The following is a 22303-nucleotide window of genomic DNA, read 5'->3' as shown; positions in this document are numbered from 1 at the left end:
GAGGCTGGTGCTTCAGTAGTTTGCTGTTATTGATGGAGAGCACCAAAAGGGAAACCTCCCTGTGCTTTCTCAGGTCTGACCTGGAATCCACTGAGAAACAAATGTGGCCCCTTTCATCCTCAGTAGACACTTGGGCAGCAGAAGGAGGAGAAACAACTCTTTACCCACCTTCACTAACCCCTGCCTTTATCAAAACAAAATGAAACAACTTCCCTTTTTCCCTGTCACCCACTTATAAAACTAATACATTCTCTCTGCAGAAAAATGTGCAGAACAGATAGGAAAGAAAAGGACCTTACACTACTTGCAGTGTTTGTAAGCTTTGAGTACCTCTTTTCTTTTCTTTTTTTTTTTTTTTTTTAAGTGCAGCCTTATTTTCGTGAGCCTCACCCAGAACATCCAGTTTGGTAGTTCTGAGACTGCTTTCTTAATATACAGCCTGCATGATTCTGACACACATGGTCAGTACATCACACTTGAAGACACACCTATGAGAAAACTGGTTAATGGTGTTTGGCCTTTCAAATAGAAAATCAGTTTTATTGACTCTTTCTATATAGCTATTATTCTGTGTATGTATATGTGTGTGTGTGTATATATATAATTAGATAACTGTATTTGCATGAATGTGTATTTGTGTGTATATATGTGTGTGCATATATATATACATATATATATATATATATATAGTTAGATAACTATGTATTTGTGTGTGTATTTGTGTGTGTGTGTGTGTGTGTGTGTGTGTGTGTGTGTGTAATGCTCTGGGCTCAGACCTCTGGAGAATGATCTCCTCTGAGCCCACCAGTGTAAAATAAACCTACTGCCGTCCAAGGTCTCCGAGTGCCGCTTGGTTCTTCTTCTGGGTGATCCAGACCAGATTTCGTATACACACACACACACACACACACACACACACACACACACCACCATACATAGTTTGTATCCTGCTTTGTATCCTAACATCATCCCTTTAAACATTTTTATCATTTGAATCCCCTTCAGTCTTTGAACCGCTACTTGGAAAACTAAAATCCTGAAGGCCAGCCTACCATTATTGCCAAATGGAAGTTTTATCCAATAAGGTGTTTCTGTTTTCTTCCTAATAGCATAAGCAGATTTTGTTAATTTTTTTTTCAGGCATGCCAGTTACTATGTAAGATTATCCAGGTATGGTGGAAACTGAGCTAATGCAGTCGCATTCAGCCCTAACCTGAGCGTTTGACAGCATCTACCTCCCCATTGGTCAGGGTGTGTCACATGATGGGACTAAATGGGTAAGCATAGGGCTCAGTGGGAAGTCTGAGGCCATCTCCAGGCCCCTACTTCACAGCTGAGGAAACTGAGGTGCCAGGAGAGTAAGGGCTCCTGCCAGAGGTCACCCGGGCAGTGATGGCAGAGCCAGAGCAGGCTGATAGTTTTTAGGACTACAGTGCTATAGTTTTTCCAATAAAGAGAAGTTTTCAATTTGGCAAGGATATAGAAAAATTGGAAATAGTACATCCACTCTGGAAGACAGTCTGGCGGGTCCTCACAAGGGTAAACAGAATTGCCATATGACCTAACAAGTCCATTCTTGGATGTCTACCCAAGAGGAATTATAACATGTCCACGCCAACACTGCACACCAGTATTCACAGCAGCATTATGCATACTATCTGGAGTGTGGAAACCACCCAGTGGATGACTGGGTACCTACAGACTGGTATGTCCATACAGTGGGATACACTGCACGATATGCAGAAATGAAGCACCCATGCAAGCAATGAGGATGACCCTCAAAAACGTGATGCTAAGTGAAAGAAGCCGATGCCCAGAGACTAAAGAGTATGTGATCCCATTTATATGACATGTCCTGAATAGGCAGATTTATAGAGGTAGGAAATAGACCCATTGTTCCTGGGGCAGAGGAAGATGGAGAAATGGGTTTGGGGTGACTGGTAAGGGCTATGGAGTTTCTTTTCAGTATGATGAAAACATTCAGGTTGATTGTGGGATCATTGCACAACTGTGCAAATGTACTAAAGACCACTGAATTGCATACTTTACATGGTGAATTGTATGCTAACATGAATTATATCTCAGTAAAGCTGCTGAGAGAGGAAGACAGATTTCTGTCCCAATCACGTTTTTTCAAGCCTTCACTTAAAAGTATCATCAGTGAACAGTGTCTTTCTCCCTTCCTCTAGACCAAGATGAGGGGCAGAAACCTGATGGCAGCCTCTGTCATGGGGAGGCAGTATTCTACAGTTACTGGAAGCTCAGGCTCTTGATGGGACCGCAGCTGGCCAGATTACCTCCAGTATTGACCACTTTTCCGTCCCAGGCCGATCCTGGGCTTAATCTCTTCATTTCTCAGTTTTTTTTTTTTCAGCTGCAAAAGAGGGGCTAATAGTACATACTTCATAGGGTTGTTAGGAGGATTAGATGAGATAATCCATTTAAAGTGCCTAGTGCAGGGGCGCCTGGGTGGCCCAGTCAGTTAAGCCTCTGACTTCAGCTCAGGTCAGATCTCACGTTTGTGGGTTCGAGCCCCGTGTCAGGCTCTGTGCTGACAGCTGGCTCAGAGCCTGGAGCCTGCTTCCAGTTCTGTGTCTCCTCTCTCTGCCCCTTCCCTTCTCATGCTCTGTCTCTCTCTGTATCAAAAAAATAAATAAAACATTAAAAAAATTTTTTTTTAAATGAAGTGCTTAGTGCAACATCCTGTAGGTGAAAGCTGCTGCTAGCTCTCTCCAGGTCCTGAGAGCTACCTCTGCTTCCAGCAGAAGGCCATGGGCACCCAGGACTGTGTTTCCACCCTCAGTTCAGGAGGCCTTCTGATCCCTGCAGAGAAAAATTAGCCACCTGTTAATAACTAGATTCTATACTTTGATCAATTAACGCTTCCCAGGATTAGTGACACTTTAAAGGGCCACTGCCATCTCTTTTGAGTGATAATGGTGTGCAGTAAGTTGAGTTAAATCTCCAGAAGTAGAGTCCCTTGGTATTGCTGCCTGGCTGGCTGGCTGACTACCCGGCATGCCTGGTGGTGTTTCGGTGAAGCAACGTTGCCCGTTCAAGTTGAGGCAGATATCTCAGCCTTGGGAGTTTATAGCTGTGTGTCCATATATTCCCAATAGAAACAAGAAATTGATGCATAGAAGCAATTATGTTTATTGTTATGGAACAAACTCTGTAGTTAGCAAAACTGTCTAGTGCCAAATTAAAAAAAAATAGTCACAAAAGAAATTAAATGTCCCATTTAAGAAACACATTAGGAGATATGTCCCCTCTTTAAACACCACTGAGATTCTTGTTCTCTTCCTACTTCCCCTTCCCCCTTTTCCTGCAGCTTTACCCTTTGGCCGTTCTCTTCCTATTGGAGCACCAGAGCTCCTAGTTGAAGTACTGTACAAATCAACTCTCAGCATTTAAAACTAGGGTAGGCATGGTCTCTGAGCTGCCTAGTGGGCTAGATCATTGTTAGAAAGCAAAGGGATTGAGCTTTAAATGGCTTAATGAAATTAATACATTGTGATGTCCTCTTCCCCCTGCTCCAGGTTCTGTCTGCACTGACAGGACACTTGATCATATATCTCTGCCAAAGCTGGAAGGACTTACTACTTGAGCAACATGGAGAGGGGAGTGGGGCTGTCAGGGCTCCCCCACAGCAGCCACACTTCATGTCACCGGTGCAGGATTGTATTTGACATTTAATTTAGGAGGCTGGGTGCCTAGATATAAAACTTGACTGTGATAATAGTGATAAAAACCACCCAGACTTTTCTTTAAGGACCTTGGCCTCCTTCTCTCCTGTCTCCCTTTTTCCCCTTTTCCTGTTAGTTCCACCTCTCATTCATCTAGGAAATAAACCTCAGATCTGGTCAAGTAAAAAAGATGTTTTCTTTGATCTCTTAAGGCTAAAGTTACAGAGTGCAACTCTCAGTCTATATGTAGATGCTTGTGTGTATAATCAAAATGTAAAATTTCAGAACCACATCTCTCCCCTGACTTCATTTAACCAAAGGACAAAATACATCCGTGGCTGTGGAGAGAAGGTACCTTCAACCCAGTGATTTAGTTGATTACTATCCTTTGTTGAATGACTTCTGTATACCTCTGTGGCTGCTAAAATAGATTCTATGATAGATCCTTAATTGCTAACTCAACCTGATTAGCTAGACATTATAATCCCCATTTTACAGATGAAGAAGCAAAGATTTAAGAGGTTTAATGACTTGTCTAAGGCTAATGATGCCAATAAATTGCCTTTTTATGATTGTTATATAGAATTATTGGTAGTTGTAGGAAGTTACTAACTTGTATTTATAGAAATGGGTTAGGAATAGTATACCAATATGGGGTTTGTTGAAACTTTCAGGGACAAACTATTGAGTATGACATACTTTCTTTACTTCTATGGTGGAAGGACACAGACGTTGGAGTCCAATGGCCTGAGTCCTTCTGGCACTTATTACCTGTCTCTCTTGATTTGTCTGTATCTATATTACATTTTTATTACTGAGTACCCTGGAAACGGGGACTTCTGAGAAGGAGATAAGAAATAATGGAGGATGGTTAGCAGCATGGCCTTTGGGGACCCAAAAAGTATTTTAGCAACTGTACTTAGTTAGCAAGCCCTGTGGTTCTTAGGTAAGCAGACTGTTAGCTGCTCCAGGGGTGTGATAGGGCTTCATTCTGCAGAAGAGAGACAGTGTGATGGAGGCAGGTTGTGAGGTGGAGGCAGATGTGCTTGGGAGCTGCTGGGCAGAACGGGACCTACCCTTCCCACATGCTGTGCTTTGCCCCAGTGTCCCTGAAGTAGACTGCCTGATCTTATCAAACTAGAAAAGGCAGACATTGCTTCTTGACAGCCAGCCTGTGGCCATTTACTAAAACCGAGGCAAGGAGCCTCTGATTGACATCCTTACTCTTCCTGCCTACAGTGTATGAGAAGGTCCTTCCTGTGTTCCTTTGGGAAATTCGAATCTGCACTCCCAAGGGTGTAGGTTCTCCTTCTGTAAGGAAACTAACCGGGGACTCTTTATCTTTGAGAACTCAGTGGGTGCCGTATAAAAGGCACACAATAAATGTTCATGGTTACTGTTATCTGCACCAGAAGAATAGTTCTGCTGATGTGCCTACATGCCCAGAGAATACTGTGTTCTATGTATTGTGTAGACTCCACAAAAATATCTGTGAGAATGATATTATTACCTCCGTTCTACAAATGAAACTTTCACCTTCTGTGCTTCAGAAACACAGCAGAGTCAGCACTCAAACCTAGTTTTCTACCACAACAGACTCCATGAGGTTTACCATTTTGACCTGTTGCAAGGAAGACCGACATCTCAGGGCCCTTTCCTCAGTGTTCCTGGTCGTGTGCCTTTGTTTGGTTTTGATAGTAAGCAAATAACTGGCTTTGCAGGGAGAATGTTCAGATAGAGAAGTAGAATGGAAAAAGAGGGTGAGTCTTATTTTAAAATTGCTTTGCTCTTCAGCAGATAATACAGGCATACTTTGTATATTCAAGTCTAAAAGGCTTAAACTTGATGTTTCTGTTTAGTTACCCCTGAAACTTTCAGTGTCAGTCCCGCTTCCCACTTCCTGCAGGATAATTTCTGAGGCAGAAACGTCTTTCTAGCTTATGCACAGGTTAAGATGGAAGAACAGCAAGAAAACAAGGTGAACCAGAAGCTCTGACTCTTACTCCTATTACAGGTCCTGGGTGTCTCTGGGGAATCCATCTAACTTACATGTTTCTTCAGGGTTGGGGGGGTCACCCAGAATTATTTTTCTGTTCACTTGGGAAGAGCTGTGCTCCCAAGTTTGTGATTGCTTTTTTTATTGCCACCCTGGGGTCTGGCAAGGAGAGAAGCGTCTAAAGAGCAAGCAGCAGTGTGCACGTGTCGTGAGTCTAGCATTCCCGTTGACCCGTTCCCAGGTGCCTATGGCTCAGTGCCATGACACTGGGTTTCACATCAAGTTGTCATGGCAGTAGAGTCATAGCAGCTGACAGCATGAACAGGCAGCCCCTGGGAGGGGAGGATGCTTGGCATGGACACCACAGCCATAGTGGCTAGATCTCCATCTCTCACAGCAAGAGCTGCTAATCAGTCTGCTGTGATCATGTCTCTCTCAGATGACCAGGGGTGCACAGTGGCTATCTGATTCACAGCTGATTTGCAGATTCAGTTCAGTTGTTCGTTAGGATTGTTCCAGTGCAGAGCGTTTAGGAAGCACGGTCCTGAGCTTCTAATGTTATACATGTATGTGCATGTACATGTATTTACATGGGGGGGAGTCCATGAAGGAGGAGATTCAGAAGCAGCATACTACAGGTTCATATGCATGAGGCTATTAAAGAAAAGAGGACTTAGACTCATGTACCAAAATTTACAGTCACAGGAGAAGCACTCTAGGAGAAGATGGAGGAAGGCTGGAGTATTATGACTGAAGTATGGGGTTCCTACCTGAGTCAAAGGTACAAGCCAAACCAAGGACTATATAAGACAAAGCAAAGTCTAAACACCAAGGAGGAGGGAAGGAGCTAAGATGAAGCATGGAGGTCTAGAGACTGGGTAGAAATATTTAGTGGAGAGTTTGGAAGGGAATGCAAAAAAAAGGGGCTTTCATAGATCCAGGGCAGACTTCTTCAGCCTCTGTGGCAGAGAGGCAGATGTGGGATGGCTCCTCACATTTAGTCAGAATGTGTTGACCACCGTTTTGTGCCAGAGCGTGAGCAAAGGTGTCATCGTTTCTCCTCTAGATATTAAGTCAAGAGACCCGTTATTTGGTGGAGAAAATAAAACTTAACTCCGGAGTTTAGAGCCTGGTTGATTTCCTAAACCCTGGTGTCGTTAAGGGGGAAGGCGGGAAACAGGACAAAGTCTGGAGGGAAAATATGGAAGAATAACATTGTGGTTAAAAAGCAGATTGTGTGGTCAAACTATGTGAGTTCAAACTCCAGCTCTGGGACTTACTCTTTGTAAGTTTCTCACTCTCTCTGAACCTTAGTTTCTTCATTTGTAAAATTGATGGAAGAATAATTGCCACCACTGTTATTACGGTGATTAATTGAAGTAAAACACGTGGAAAGCTTCCATAGTACTTAACATCTGGGCACTCAGACAAGGCGGCAATGAAAACATTGAGGAGGAGGAAGAGGACTCCGTTTGAGGCCTAATGGTTTGAGTGATAGAAAAGTATCCAGATAGAGACACACATCAAAGGAGTTGTGACACCGGAGGCCTAGAGAGAAAATCCAGGTTTAGGAGCCATCTCTGTGGAGGCAGTGGTTGAATCGCAAAAATAGGATGAAATTACTAAGGAGAAAGGTGTGGAGAGAAAGTGGTTTGGAGCGCAGAGGACATTTGACAATGTCTGGGGGCGGGGGGTGATGCTACTGTCACCTCCTGTGAGGGGGCCAGGGGTGCTGCTATGTACTTCATAAGGCACAGGACATTTCCCCTACACACAAAGTTATCAGCTTCAAGTGTCAAATAATGCTGAGGTTGAAAAACCCTGGTTAGAGGAGTTTCTCAATCATAGTCACCTAGAGAGAGTGTGTAAAACTGCAGGGATGGAGACGATATACAAGAAGCCAGAGAAGTCCAAGGTCACAGAAACCCTGGAAAGAAACTAAAGACCGAGGGACATCAGTAGTGCTTAAATGCTGCAGGCAGGTCAGTAGTGAGGTTAAATGCAGTTGGTGACTAGTCGACTCTGTAGTGGTGTTTATGTGAGTCGGTTTTATATGACTTTCTAAACAAACTTGGTGCTTAAAGGTAGGAGGAGAGTAATTGCTTGATAGGGCAGCATTGTCAAGGGAAAAAGTTTACTTTATTCTCTTCTTTCCTGCTTCTTTTGTGTCACCTTAGAATTTCTATAGCAGATTCCTAGTCTCCCAAAAACCCCTCTAGTTTTGGTAACAAGTGTGATTAGAGACAAATCCAAACTGGTGAGTTATTGCTCCAAGAATGTAACATATATGCAGTTGTATCATATTAGAGATAAAAAGAAAACCATTTGGCTTCTCATTTTTAGTAGCTGAGGAGCCTGAGGCCCTGAGAGATTCAGTGATTGCCCCAAGTCACCTGGCTGGTTGGTTCCAAAAGACAAGACTAACACTTAGGGCCTCTGACTTCCCATCCTGAGCACTCTTCTCTGGGCTGAGTTGCTCTCCAGTGGCCTAATTCTGGTTCTCAGGGGTGCAGTTTCCTTTTCAGTAGTGTGATGCTCTGTGGGGTGCTTGTCAGAGCACTGACCTGGAGCAGGGCTGACCTGAGGTGAATCTTGGCTCCATAGCTTACCTGCTGCATAACACTGGGCAAGTGACTTAAAACCATGGGCTTCAGTTTCCCTAACATAAAATGAAAATATTACTGCCTACCTGAAAGTTAGATTAGAAACACATGTCATAGCCCCTGGAACACTGACTAAACATGGGAGCTCTTAGTATTTTCATTGTCATTATTCATAAGGCCTTTCTTTCTCATGGATTAAAAATATGAGAATGCCCAATGATGGAATCAGGCCAAAGTTAGGCACACCTTCTCTTTTCACCCAGCATTGCTTCTAATTCCATCTCCCACTTTATAATAAAAGCAGTATCATGAGGGTTAGTGCTACTTGGTTATTAGGTCCTGAAGCAGGTGTCCCTCTGACATTGTTAGGATGTCCATTTCTCATTGCTGAGCCTGATACTTCTCTAAAATATGTGGCTTCATGCTTGGATTACTCATTGGATCAGTTAGTTATATCTTTTTTAGAGTTTTTCAAGACACTAAAACCTGCTCTTCTGAGGAGCCTTGGGACGACTGAAGCTCCCACAGAAGAACCTTCAAATGACAGCAGGAGCGTGTGCTAAGGTCTTGGCTGTTGTGGAAGCCATTATTGTAATGGGCTTAAGTTGAAAAGGGCTTTCGAAGCCCCTTTCGTTTATTATAGAAAGGGGGAGTCAGATCAGGAAGGAGGGGTCTATTATTAACTGGGAAGGCAAAGAATGAAAATGTTGATGTGCTTGAAGGTTCAAGTAGGAGAACTTGAATTAGTCTTGCCCTTTGGGTGCTCACTCTACTCCCCAGGCCTTCTCTAGACTCCATTTCAATGGTTATTTAGTTTTATGTTTTAATTATTTGACTTTTTTTTAGTAGACTTTTAAAGAACAGTTTTATATTCAAAATAAAGCAAAAATTTTCAAGTTTCCATATACCTATTGGTTCCACACACTTGGCCTCTTCCACTATCAATATCTCACAACAGAATGGTAGATAAATTTGTTACAATTGATGAATCTGTATTTACTTACTATTATCACCCAAAGTCCATAGTTTACATTAGGGTTCACTTTTGGGTTTGAACCAACGTATAATAATATGTTATCTACCACTATAGTATCATACAGAGTGTTTTCTCTGCCCTCAGCATTCTCGGTGTTCTGCATATTCATCTTTCCTTCTTCCCAGACTTGTGATACCCACTGATCTGTTTGCTCTCTCCATAGCCTTTTCCAGAATGTCATGTAGTTAGAATCATACAATGTGTAGCCTTTTCACATTAAATTCTTTAATTCAGTAAGATGCATTTAAGGTTCCTCCATGTGTTTTCATGGCTGGATAGCTCATTTCTTTTTAACGTTGAATAATATTCCATTGTGTGAATGTAATCAGTTTATTCATCTGTTTACCTACTTAAAGACTTCTTGGTTGCTTCTACATTTTTGCAGTTATGAAGAAAGCTGCTGTAAATACCCTTCTGTAGGTTTTTGTGTGGACATAAGTTTTCAGTTCCTTTGGGTAAATACCAGAGAGCATAATTGCTGGATCATTTGTAAAGGTATGTTTAGTTTTTTTAAGAAACTGCCAAACTGTTTTCTAAAAGTGGCCGTACCATTTGGCATTCTCATCAGCAATGAATTAGAGTTCCTCATGCCCTACCTCTTTGTCAGCATTTGGTGGTGCCAGCGTTCAGACTTTGGCCATTCTAGCAGGTATGTAATGACACACCTGTTTTAATCTGCGTTTCCCTAATGACATATGTTGAGCATCTTTCCTACGCTTATTTGCCATCTCTATACCGTCTTTGGTGAGATGTCTGTTCAGGTTGTTGGCCCATTTTTTAATTGTGTTGTTTGTTATATTGTTGCATTTTAAGACTTCTTTGTATATTTTGGTTCCAGTGCTTTATCAGTTGTGTCTTTTACGATATTTCTTCAGTCTGTAGCTTGTCTTTTCATTCTTTTAACAGTGTCTTTCACAGAGAAGTTTTTAATGAAATCCAGCTTATCAAGTATTTATTTCATGGATAATGCCTTTGGAACTGTATTTAAAAAGTCATCACCATGCCCAAGGTCATCTAGGTTTTTCTTTTATGTTATCGTTTAGGAGTCTTATAGTTTTGCATTTTACATTTAGGTCTATGATCCATTTTGAGTTAACTTTGGTGAAAGATGAAAGGCTAGATTAACTTTTTTTTTTTTTTTGCACATGGATGTCTAGTTTTTGTAGCACTATTTGTTAAAAAGACTCTTCTCTTTTTCCATTGTATTGCCTGTACTGCTATGTTCAAGATCAGTTAACTGTATTTATGTGGGTCTATTTCTAGGTTCTCTTTTGTGTTCTACTGATATATTTTTTTCTTTTACCAATTCCAACCTGTCTTGATTACTATAGCCTTATAGTAAGTCTTGAAGTCTAGCAGTGTCCTCCAACTTTGTTCTTCTCCTTTGATACTACATTGACTCTTCTGGATCTTTTGCCTTTCCATATAAACTTTGGAATCATTTTATCAATATCTACAAAATAACTTGCTGGAATTTTTATTGGCATTGCATTGCACCTATGGATCTAGTTGGGAGAACTGACATCTGACAATATTTAGTGTTCCTATCCATGAATATGGGATATATATATATGTATATATATATATATATATATACACACACATATATATATATATATATATACAGTTCTCCTTTGATTTCTTTCATCAGAATATTTTAGTTTTCCTCATACATTTTTTATTAGGTTTATACTTAAGTATTTCATTTTGGGAGTGCTATGGTAAAGGTATTATGCTTTTATATTCATATTTTACTTGCTCATTGCTGGTATATAAGAAAATGATAGCCTTTTATATTTTAACTCTGTATGGGCTTGTTATAATTGCTTATTGGTCCCAGGAGTTTTTTGGTCAGTTCTTTGAGATTTTCTACATAGGTAGCTTTATTTCTACCTTCCCAATCTATAAACTTTTTATTTCTTTTTTCGTCTTACTGCATTAGCTAGGACTTCCAGTACGCATCCTTGCCTTGTTCCTGATCTTAGTAGTAAAACTGTAGTTGCTCATTATTAAGTGTGACGTTAGCTATGGATTTTTTGTAGATATTTTTATGAAGTTTAGAATGTTTTCCTCTGTTCCTAGTTTGTTGAGAGTTTTTCTTTTTAAATCATAAGTAGATCATAGATTTTATCAAATGATTTTTCTGCATCTATTAATATAATTGTGATTTTTCTCCTCTAGCCTGTTGACATGATAGATTAGATGAACTGATTTTCAAATGCTGAAACAGCCTTGCATATCTGGGATAAATTCTGCTTGGTCATGGTATATAATTTTTTTATAAAATTGTTTGATTCAATTTGCTAATATCTTATTGAGGATTTAACTTTCTTTTGAGTTTGATTTCTTTTTAAAAATTACTGTTCAAGAAAAGTGTCACACATTATTACAGGAAATTTGGACTTCCAGTGGAAAAAAAAAGTACTCTTAATCCCATCATTCTGAGCTAACCACTCTCCAGCATTTTGATATATTTCTTAACAGTCTTTTATAATAGAAATATTAATAATAGCAACAGTAAATATAAGTATTACTTCATTGGATGAATACTTGAAGTAACTGATAACTGAGGTTGAGATCCCATGGTGCCGTATTTACTCAGTGGGGTAATGAAAGAAAGTAAAGAGGATATACATGACTGCTTTTGTCTAGAGTCTTCTGATGAAAATGAGAAAAACAGTTTGAGGAAGAGATTAAATATTCACTTTAATAACCTTTTCTATACTCTCCTCAATGCCCCATTGTAATATCCAGTCAATTCAGGCTTCTTACTAGGTTGTCAGAAAAATATTTGACCTCACTTAGAAGGTAAGTAATGGAGGGTAGTTCATGGTTTGTGTCTGCTGTGTTTCTAGACTGCTGGATAATTTTCTAAGTTTTAGGAATGAGCACTGGTTTTATTCACAGATGGTGGCTATTTTCTCATACACAAAAGACACTGTAAAAGGACTTTATCCTCCTTCTTGGTAAAGCTCTTCCCTCACCGGTCCTCACTGGAGCCCAGTGCACATTTTGACAGTGCTCTCTTGGAGTAGAATGCCAGAATAAATACTAGAGGCTATACAGAAGCCTGACCTTCGAGATTCCCGCCATGAACGTTTCCATGGACACTGGCACTCGGGGAAGGGTAGTGTGCTGGTGGGAGTGAGGACAGATCACAATATCTGAAAAAATTCCTTTAAGTGCTTCTTTATTTTTATATTTTAGAATTGTAGCCATTCATAAAAGGAGAGGGGGAGTAAACATGGACTTCTTGACCTTTTGGGGAGGTATTTAGGGTCTTCACAAACTCTTTCATACGGTTCACACTTTTTAAGGTCATTTTTGGAGTAGAGCCTTTAAACTTACTCACAGGAAATTTATCTCGTAGAACAAGTATTTCTGACTTCAATTAGTATAGACTCTGATGCTTCTCTTTTGTGTAGCTTCCTGTTCCTGACCCTGGTCCATCTTTCTCAGTTCATGTCAGCAACACTTTTCTGGAACAAGTCTTTCTTAAGCTGTGATGCTTTCTAGAGAGTATGCTTTTTCCTTTTTTATATAATCTGCCTAAAATAGAAAAATACATAAAACCTTGGTTTCCTACAAGCCAGCTAGCTAGGAGTTAATGGCTTGCAACCCATGTCAAGCATATTGAATGGTGGTGTTTTTAAGTACAAGCTCTTAATTCAAGGTTTTATGTGTTTAATTAGGTATGTGTAGCGTGCCAGTCTGTATGCCTCTTGGGTCCAGCCTCGCTTGGAAATATTAACTATGAGAGCATATAGATGTATCATGGGATGAAACTTAATTCTTCAGATGTGCATCCTTTATCCCAGGATTCACTTGGCCGTGGCGGGCGGGCGGGGCAGGTAACATCTCAGTGGGGAAAATATCAGAGCTGCCTGTTAACCAAGGAAACATCTTAGTTAGGAAGAAATAAGTTTGAAGAACGTGAAGCAGGCAGAAAGGGATCATTACAGGCAATAATGTTGTAGCACAAAATATACTGAGGTGAACCAAAGGACCTCGATTTCTAAACTTGACTTTATTACTGTACTTCTTTGTGTGTGTGTGTGTGTGTGTGTGTGTGTGTTACCTATAAAATGAGGGGGTTGGACTCTGCTCTAATTAGATCAGATCTTCACTTGTTACAACTGTTTACAAATAAGCCATCAAAATTTTCAAATTACAATGCTGTGTTTAAGTAATTTTAGTAAAATGCTGTGTTTAAATAATAACCTAGTTTCTCATCCCAATGCAGCTATAACAAAGATATATCAACTTGCTTGTAACCTATGGCTTTTAAGTTTCAACAGTTTAGGGGCCAGTTGATCAGAGGAAGCAAACTCCTTTTAGGGTCTCTTTTGTGTAGAGAACCCAGGTACCTCAGGGGAGATTTTGCTGGAGACCCACTGCCAGCGCCCTGGGACTTACTTCGAGGAGGAGGAGGAGGAGGCTTTTCTGTTAACCAGCATAGTCCTATTTTTGGTTCTGTTATATTTTAGGGTTCTACATTAACATTTTGTTTGGGTAAGGGAAGTTCTGTGGCTTTCAGAAAGTTTCACAATTACTAGAAGATCCTATATAAAAAAAAAAAAAACCTTTTACATTGCCAATTTCACCATTTAGTGATACACCCACCCTTCTCTTCTCTGCTTATGTAGTTTTCTTTTTACTAACACTATATATAATATAGTCAGGAGTATAAGACTGTTACTCTCACCTTTGGGGAGCTATAGGATAGAGACTGAAAATGTTCCAAGAAACCCACTCAGAAATGATGTCAGTAGAGGTGCTGACAGGAGGAGTCCGCTGCTCCTGGAGAACTGGGAAGGTTGTAGCAGAGTGGAGTTTTGATGGCAAGGAGATGTAATAAAACTTGAAAGGAGTTTTGAAAGTTGTTTCACTCCTGCTATTGGTAGGAGTCCTTTCTCCTGAGCACTCCATCTCTCACAAGCCAGGCCCCCCAGGGAGTACCTCCTTTGGCCTCTGAATTTGAATGGATGCTATGGCTGAGAAATCTGTTCTTATCATCTTGAAATAGATTGGAGAATACCTGTTTGTTGATTAGTAGAGAACTGGAGTGAAAAGGATAAGGGTTTTATGGAGTAGATTACTCTGCCTTCAATTCTTATTTGTAGATGATCTGTATAAGATGAACTGTACAAAATAAAGGTTGGAAAACCTATGTAAAATGATGGGAAATCAAGAATTTGATTTTTTTAAAAATCCATGATTTAGTCCCCTGCTGCAGTCTAACCACAACTTTCCTGACTGATATCAGCTTCTGACCTGAATCACATGTATGTGTGAGGGCTAATAAAATCAGTTGTGAGTCAGTTTTTATTGTGTTCTCATTTTTAGTCACTTGGAACTGTTAAGAGATTTTCTCAGGCACTCAGAAAAGTTCATCTCTTAGCTAAAACTTCCTAGGTTTAGTCTCCAGGAGAAGGTCTTAGGCCTTAAGACGTAATTTATTTCGAGGTTAGGGATTCATTCATGGAAGATCATCATAAAGTAGAACAGCCTTGAAATAAATGCACTAAAAATAAAAAGTTATATAAATAAACACAAATCACAGTCCTCAATCTGATACAGAATTTGCAGGACATTAATAACATTTAACACCCCCCAACTCCTTTTCTCTAGCACGGGGTGATTGCCTGTAGAGAGTATAATGAATTCCTGAGGGCTTATGTCACTTAGTCACTTGATATGTGAAAGGATGTGGATGCTGTCGTCATCCAGGCCTTATTTTGCATTGGTGTTCTTAGGGCAGTGTTACAGAAGCTGCTTAAAGGATCAGGCCTCTTTCACTTTTTAAGAGCTAGATAAAAATGGCCCCATCTTCTTCTCTTCTTTAGACTTTCTCTTCTCAGTCTCCTCTTTAGGCTTCCCCAGTTTGACTCTCCTTCCCAGAGACAATTATAGTGAACCTAGCACCACTGCGGGAAGATCCCCGTCCCCTGCATCGTTTACAAGTCCCCTGCAGCTGCTGTTTCCTTATCTGTAAAAGAAAGTTGTCACCTAGGTGACAACTGCTTTCTCTTTCAGCTCTAAAATTCTCTATTCATCTTTCTTCTTCTGTCCACTGCTCTACCTTTTCCCTATTCCCCACCTTAACTATTCACCACGCATAGTGGCTTGAAAATACTCCTCAAATAAACATGGTCGTTCGGAAACATCAGTAAGTGTAGTTACTGGTAAGATACAGAGTTTAAAAGTTCTTGTTTTGGTAGTTTCTCACGTTGTTTATGCCCTAGCCACATATAGCCTGCAGCCATATTTTATTTGGTCTGCTGGGTGATTGCTGCAAAATAAGTCTATAATATAATTTTACCCATCAGAGAATAAAAATGTTAATGTTTGACATTATCTAATATTGGTGAAGGTATAAAAAATGTTTACTTTCATACATTGTTGTGGAAATGAAATTGGCACACCTTTTTTTGGAAGGAAGTTTAGGTGTATCAGTCAGTATTTTTAGAGTATATATAAATTGATTCAATGACTCCAAAAGTCTCTTAAAAAACTCATCTGCAAATATTAAGAGATCTATCCAAGGATGTTCATTACTGTGTTGTTTGTAATAGCACAAATTTGGACATATCTTGTATTTCCAGTAAGAAGGAAAATAATGGATATGTATATCTTTTTATGTATGTAAATATTCATATTTGTACACATCCATATCATACAAACATTTAACATAACAAAACAAATGAAATTGATCTGTATGTACTAACATATTTTAAATAGAAAAGACACAGAACTATGTGTTCACTATGACCCATTTATATAAAAAGAACATAATTATATACATATAGGTATATAACTAGATAGAACAATGGCTATCCAAAATACCAAACTGTTAACAGTAATTACGCTCCAGAGGAAAAATGTGGTATTGAGCTGGAGAGAGAGGAGGAATTTCATTTTTTACAATTTACACTTATCTATTAAATTGTTAAAAAGTAATCGTGTATTATTAGTATAAAACTGAAGAAAAGGAAAAGCAAAAAAAGGAAGGATACAGAATTACTTCCTAAAGATTAAAAAAGGCAAAAAGATTAGTAAGAAATTCATCAACAATATTAGGGGAGCACTGTTTAGAGGATATTCCCCAAACTTCGGGATCAGATAGGAACCATGGTTGTTCACATTTCAGCCAGGGCTGCCTAGCACTTAGAGTAGCTGCTCTACCGTTCCATTTCTTTGTGCATCTAACTCATTATTCTTACTTGTCTGTATTCTGCAGGTAACCCGGGACCAGATGAAGATGTTTATACAGCAGGAGTTTAAGAAAGTTCAGAAAGTAATTGCTGATGAGGAACAGAAGGCCCTTCATCTAGTGGACATCCAGGAAGCAATGGCTACCGCTCATGTGACTGAGATACTGGCTGACATCCAGTCCCACATGGATAGGTTGATGACTCAGATGGCCCAAGCCAAGGAACAACATGATACCTCTAATGAATCAGCTGAGCCAAAGGCAGAGGTAAAGGAGAATGCCTACAATTACTAGCAGGAGAAGTTGGAGGACACTGACTACCATGTTTGTTAGCTCTGGAAATTCTCCTTTGTCGTCCCTAAGCATGAGTGAATTAAAAGCTCAGATAGGGTACAAATGTTTAGATTGGTGTGTAAACCAATATGGAAGTATTGGCCATTAGGGCCTGCACCCAGCAGTTGGACATGGCAAAATATTTGTCTACCATGACTTAAAGCAGTATAGTCAACAGGGCGAATATTAATCACTGTTGAGGAGAGATGTCAGAAATCAGAGTCACAGAAGAAGGCAGTTGACAGATTCCCAGTTGTGAAATGAGCCTACACATAAAGTCATTATCAGGATGACAATAGCGTGAATGAGAATAAGTAAATGGAGCATAAAGTAGGCCAGAATGGAAGGCTGTGGACTGATTTTGTGAATAGTGAAGAGGTGCTTCAGCCTGGCTTTTTATGGAGACAACTGCATAAATTGGGGGCATAGATGTTGGATTACGAGAGGCATGTGGCACTGGATCCAAAAAAAGTGTGAATGAGGGGCACCTGGATGGCTTAGGAGGTTAAGGCTCCAACTTTGGCTCAGGTCATAATCTCGCAATTCATGAGTTTGAGCCCTGCATCAGGCTGTGTGCTGACAGCTCAAACCTGGAGTCTGCTGAGATTTCACGTCTCCCTCTCTCCCTCTCTCTCTCTGTCCCTCCCTGGCTTGTGCTCTCTCTCTCTCTCAAAAATAAATAATAAAATTTTTTTAAAAGGTGTGAATGAGAGACACAAAGTAAATATTGAATCATTACAGATGTTAGTCACTGTATTCATTGTTACTTTTTAACAGGCAGAAAAGGTTCTAGGCATTTTACCAAACAACATATTCAGGCATTTAGAATATAATTCTAAAATAAAATTGTGGAATTTTTATTTCAGCCACTGTTGAAAATTCTGGTCAAGCTTATGCCAGAGGGTAGACCCTTCTAGAAGAAAACCTAGGGGAGTCCTGTGGACTTTCCAGGGCTGCTGCCGACTCACTGAGCTTCCTGCTTAGCTGGCACTCTTGCCCGAGAGAGGCTAGGCACCGGATAAACCAGCTAACAGAAGAGCCACGGTGTATTCTAGGAGGCAGGTGTTGTCCACACCAACCTGACAGGCAATGTAAGAGACCATTGGACAGTTATCTGTTTCACTCCTCCAAGGTTCTTGATTAATTTTCATCAGTGTGTGAAAAGAAAAAATAGGTCTTGTTCTTTTCATTTTTTCCTCCCCATATTTAAGAAAATGTGGCCTAAGTAAGTTTCTAGATAGGAAGAGAGCACTTTGTATTCATCACTTCACTTAATTCTTCTATGAGCATCCGTTATCTTTGTTTTACACTTGGGATGTTGAGCTCCAGAGAACTGCAGAGATGCTGAGCCAGTGTCAGCTAGTTAGTAGAAAATGGAGCCAGGATTCAGATCTTAGTCCATCCCATCCCAATGCCTGTGTGTTTTCCCTACTAGGTACTGTATGCCAAGTGTTCCATTTGTTCATGGTAAAAGCGACAAGAAAGATGGCTTTGCATTCCTAATAGCTTTTATAGTGTGGAGGTACTCACTTTGTAGCTTAAACAAAAATTTCAGCCAGAGTTAACTCAAGGGATCAATGGCATAACTCTGTGCCAAATTCCCTGCAAATTGGACCCCCACATGTTTTCTGTGTTGGTGAAGTTGGGGTTTTTTTTCCCAAACATAAAGCTTTAATTTTGAGAGAAATCCCCCTCTCGTTTATTTTCACTTCAAATAATGAATTTAGTCCATTGCCTGCATCAACCACCCTCTAAACACGTCAGCTGCTCAGCTGAGCTGTACTTGTTGACTCCCATGGAATTACTCTTAGGTCCCTAACCAAGGACCAGGCTGCAGACAGAATGAGCTGTTGAAAACAAGTAGCCTTCACCTGGTGAGGGCTCCTGCAGAGAGCTGCTGTCATCTAATAGCCTCTCGTTCCAGCTAATCTGGTAACTTACTGATCAGAGCAAATCCCCACTGCCTCTCTTTCAGTCAGCAGAGGAATTGTTTCCTCCCTTTTGCATGTTCTGGTTTTTTTTTTTTCAATCACCTGCTTTTTGAATTTGGCCAAAAGATTCTTCTCCACAACAGTTTATTATGAAATTTTCAAACATACAGCAAAATTGAAAGGATTTTACAGAATACACCCATATACTTCCATCTAGATTCTACTATTAACATTTTGATATACTTGAATCATGATATATACATAGCCATCTTTCTAGCCTTCCAGTCTTCAGTGCTTCTTATTTTTTGATGCATTTAAAATCAAATTGCAACTTCTGATTCTGAGCATGATGGAGTAAACATATTTCACTTTATTACTTACACTAATCACAGCAACAATTCCTGAACAAAATATTTAAATCACCTACCGGAAGACTCCCTAAAAATGTGGAGAAAAGATGGTTCTGACTAGAGATCTTGGCATTTGAGGAACTACAAGGCAGTGAGTTCCCTGGGATTTTTCTTACTTCCATATATCCTGGCCTGAGTGCCCTTCAGACTGGAGATCCTAATGAGCACAGACAAGAAGAAAATCTCCAAGAAAAGCCTGCTGTCTTTAGCCAGAGGACTGGGAAAAGGAGCACTTCAGCTAACGAGAAACGTTTTGACCATTCCTACTGGTTCTGAAGACAACGCACCATGAATAAAGCTGCACCCTTCCCAGTCCCAACTGGCACTGCGGTAGTGGAGCCACTGGAGTGAAAACCTGCTTTTTATCCTCCCCTGCTTTTTCCTGGAGCCTTTAGTAAAAGTCTGGCTTCTGCAATCATCACCCCTGCCTCTCTGACTAGTCAGTGGCGCCTGTCTCCTATGGAGCCTGTGGATAGAACTCTTACTTCTACCCCTGCCCTGCAGCATCGGGAAGGAAATAGTATCCCTCCCCTATGAAGACTGTAGGTGGAGCTCTAACTCTTCCCTCCCCACCCCTGCATTAACCGGACAGTATACCTCCCTAACTGGGTCAGTGGGTAGAGCCTTAGGTTCCACTCTTACCTTGTAGTAATGAGCTGGTGACCCTCCTCCGGCTAGCACTGTGCAGACTGAGGCATGGAGTTGTGTCATGTAAGTGGACAGACCAGAATAGCACTGCGGAATCTTTTAAACTAAATTGATGTCAGAACCACAGTCCACAAACCTGATCTAGGACATGTGTTCTGATACTTCTTTTTTTTAAACCATAATTTTTGTTTTTATTTTCATTTTATTTCATTTATTTTTTAATTGAAGTGTAGCTGACACACAGTGTTACATTAATGTAATAGTACATATGTTTTGAATTTAAACAGGCTGCTAGAATTAGAAGATTTAAATAGGAATCAGATTCTTAAATAGTCAAATGTTCAGGATCCAGTCCAAAATCTCTCATTACACCAAGAATCAATAAATCTCAACTCAGAGAAAAGATCATCAATAGGTGCTACCACCAAGATGACACAAATTTTAGAACTATGACACAAGGATATTAAAGCCTCTATTATGTCAGCAATAATACACATTCTGGAAACAAATGAAAATTAAAAATCTCAGCAAAGAAATAAAAGATATAGAGAAATGAACATTTTAGAAATGAAAAATAAAATAACTGACATAAAGCATTCACTGGATTGGCTCAGTGGCAAATTGGAGATAAGAGAGGAAAGAATTGGTGAATTTGAAGATAAAGATCCAATCTGAACAACCAAGAAAAAAGAGAAAAATAATTGAGACTGAGTCCCAGTGACCTGTGGGACAATAAAGAAAGATCTACACGTCACCCATGTCCAGTAGGCAAGCAAAAGGCATGTGGGGCTGAAAAAAATTGAAGAAATAATGTTCAAAACTTGTAAAATTTGGTTGAAAGACATAAACCTAGATATTTAAGAAGTTTAGTGAACCCAGGCAAGATAAACTCTCATACCCAGACACATTAAAGTCAAACTAAGGAAAAAGGACAAAAATCTCAAAAACAAAGTAGCCACAGAGAAATGACACATTAGCTGGGGGGAATAATTTGAGTGAATGTGGTATATATAAGATATTTGTTCTGTATCTAGTGAAGTGATTATATCGGTGTTTTTCATTATTGTAATGGCTGAATATATTGATTAAGTTTACAATATTAAATCAACCTTGCATTTCTGAGAGAAACTCCCTCTTGGTCATTATGTATTATTTGGGTTCAGTTAAAATTTTTATGTCTGTGTTCAATGAGGGATATTCATCTGTAGTTTTATATTTTTACAACACTGTCGTCAGGCTTTCATATCACGGTTCGCCGGCCTCAGAAAAGGAGCTGACAAGCATTCCCTTCTCGTCTAATTTCTGAAGTTTATGTATGATGATGTGATTTCTCCCTTAAATATTTGGTAGTCTTTACTAGCAAGATCATCTGGCCTTAATATAAAGGTTTTTGACAACCAATTTGATTTCCTTAATATAGAGTATTTTGATTCCATGTTTATTGAAATTTTAATGTGTTGTGTTTAAAGTTGTGTTGTGTTTATTTAAATTTATGCTATAATTTTCAGAGAATTTGTTGTTTTTATTTAAGTTGTAGTTTTTATTGTAAAGTTGTTCATAGTGTCTTCTTGTTATTTTTTTAACTTTAGCATCTAAAATGATAACCCATCTTTCATTATAGATGTGATTTCTCCCTTTTTTTCCTTGATCAGTGTAATTGTTACTTTATTAGTCCTAAAGAACTAACTTTTTGATTTGCTAATTTTATTCTTTTCTATTTTGTTTATATCTGTTCTTATTTCCCTTTTTCTGCTTACTTTGAGCTTCCCTTTTTTTTTTCTAGCTTCATGAATCATTGATTTTACTCCTTTTTTAAGTCACCTTTCAAAGTTATACATTCTCTTTAAGCACTGCTTTAGTTGAATCCTAAACTTTGGCTATGTTCTATTTTCATTACCATTCAGTTTAAAATATATTTTACTTACCATGTGATTTCTTTACTCATTGATTATGTAGTGTTTTATTAAATATCAAATAGTATTCAGATAATTTATGTTTTTACTGGTTTTTATGTCTAGTTCTATCAACTGCTAAGAAGGGTTAAGTTTCTAAGGATGATTAAGGAATTATTTATCTCTTTATCAACTTCTTTAGATATTTTGAAAGTCTCTTTAAGCAAATACATGCTTATGATTGTTAGGTCTTTCTGATGAACTGACCTTTAATTATTATAAAAAGTCCCTCTTTCCTTCTGATAATACTCTTTGTTTTTATGTCTATTTTATCTAACATTAGTAGAGCTGATTCAGTCTTCTGCTTATGTTATACATGGTATATTTCTATCCACTTGTTTTTGGTCTATCTTTTGTAAAAAGTGTATTTCTCTTAGGCAGTGTATGGCTCTTACTTATTTATCTTCGGAATAATCTCTGCCTTCTCATTGAAGTGTGCAGTCCATTAACATTTAATGTCATTACTAACATGGTTGAATTTAGGTCAGCCATGAT

The 22303-nt window shown here is 39.3% G+C and overlaps 1 protein-coding gene across 4 annotated transcripts in view; it reads left to right on the top strand.

The window, feature by feature from the left end:
• The window catches only part of TRIM44 (tripartite motif containing 44), a 108786-nt gene that overhangs the window by 25919 nt on the left and 60564 nt on the right, over positions 1–22303 (top strand). For all 4 annotated transcript variants that reach the window (XM_029956584.1, XM_029956583.1, XM_029956582.1 and 1 more), the window contains exon 3: positions 16562–16801. In XM_029956584.1, coding sequence (XP_029812444.1) covers positions 16562–16801 — 240 coding nt within the window. The remainder of the gene's footprint in view (positions 1–16561; positions 16802–22303) is intronic.

The sequence above is a fragment of the Suricata suricatta genome, chromosome 11 (genome assembly GCF_006229205.1).
Source record: "Suricata suricatta isolate VVHF042 chromosome 11, meerkat_22Aug2017_6uvM2_HiC, whole genome shotgun sequence".
Classification (NCBI taxonomy): Eukaryota; Metazoa; Chordata; class Mammalia; order Carnivora; family Herpestidae; genus Suricata; species Suricata suricatta.
This window is presented reverse-complemented; position numbering and strand designations above follow the sequence as displayed.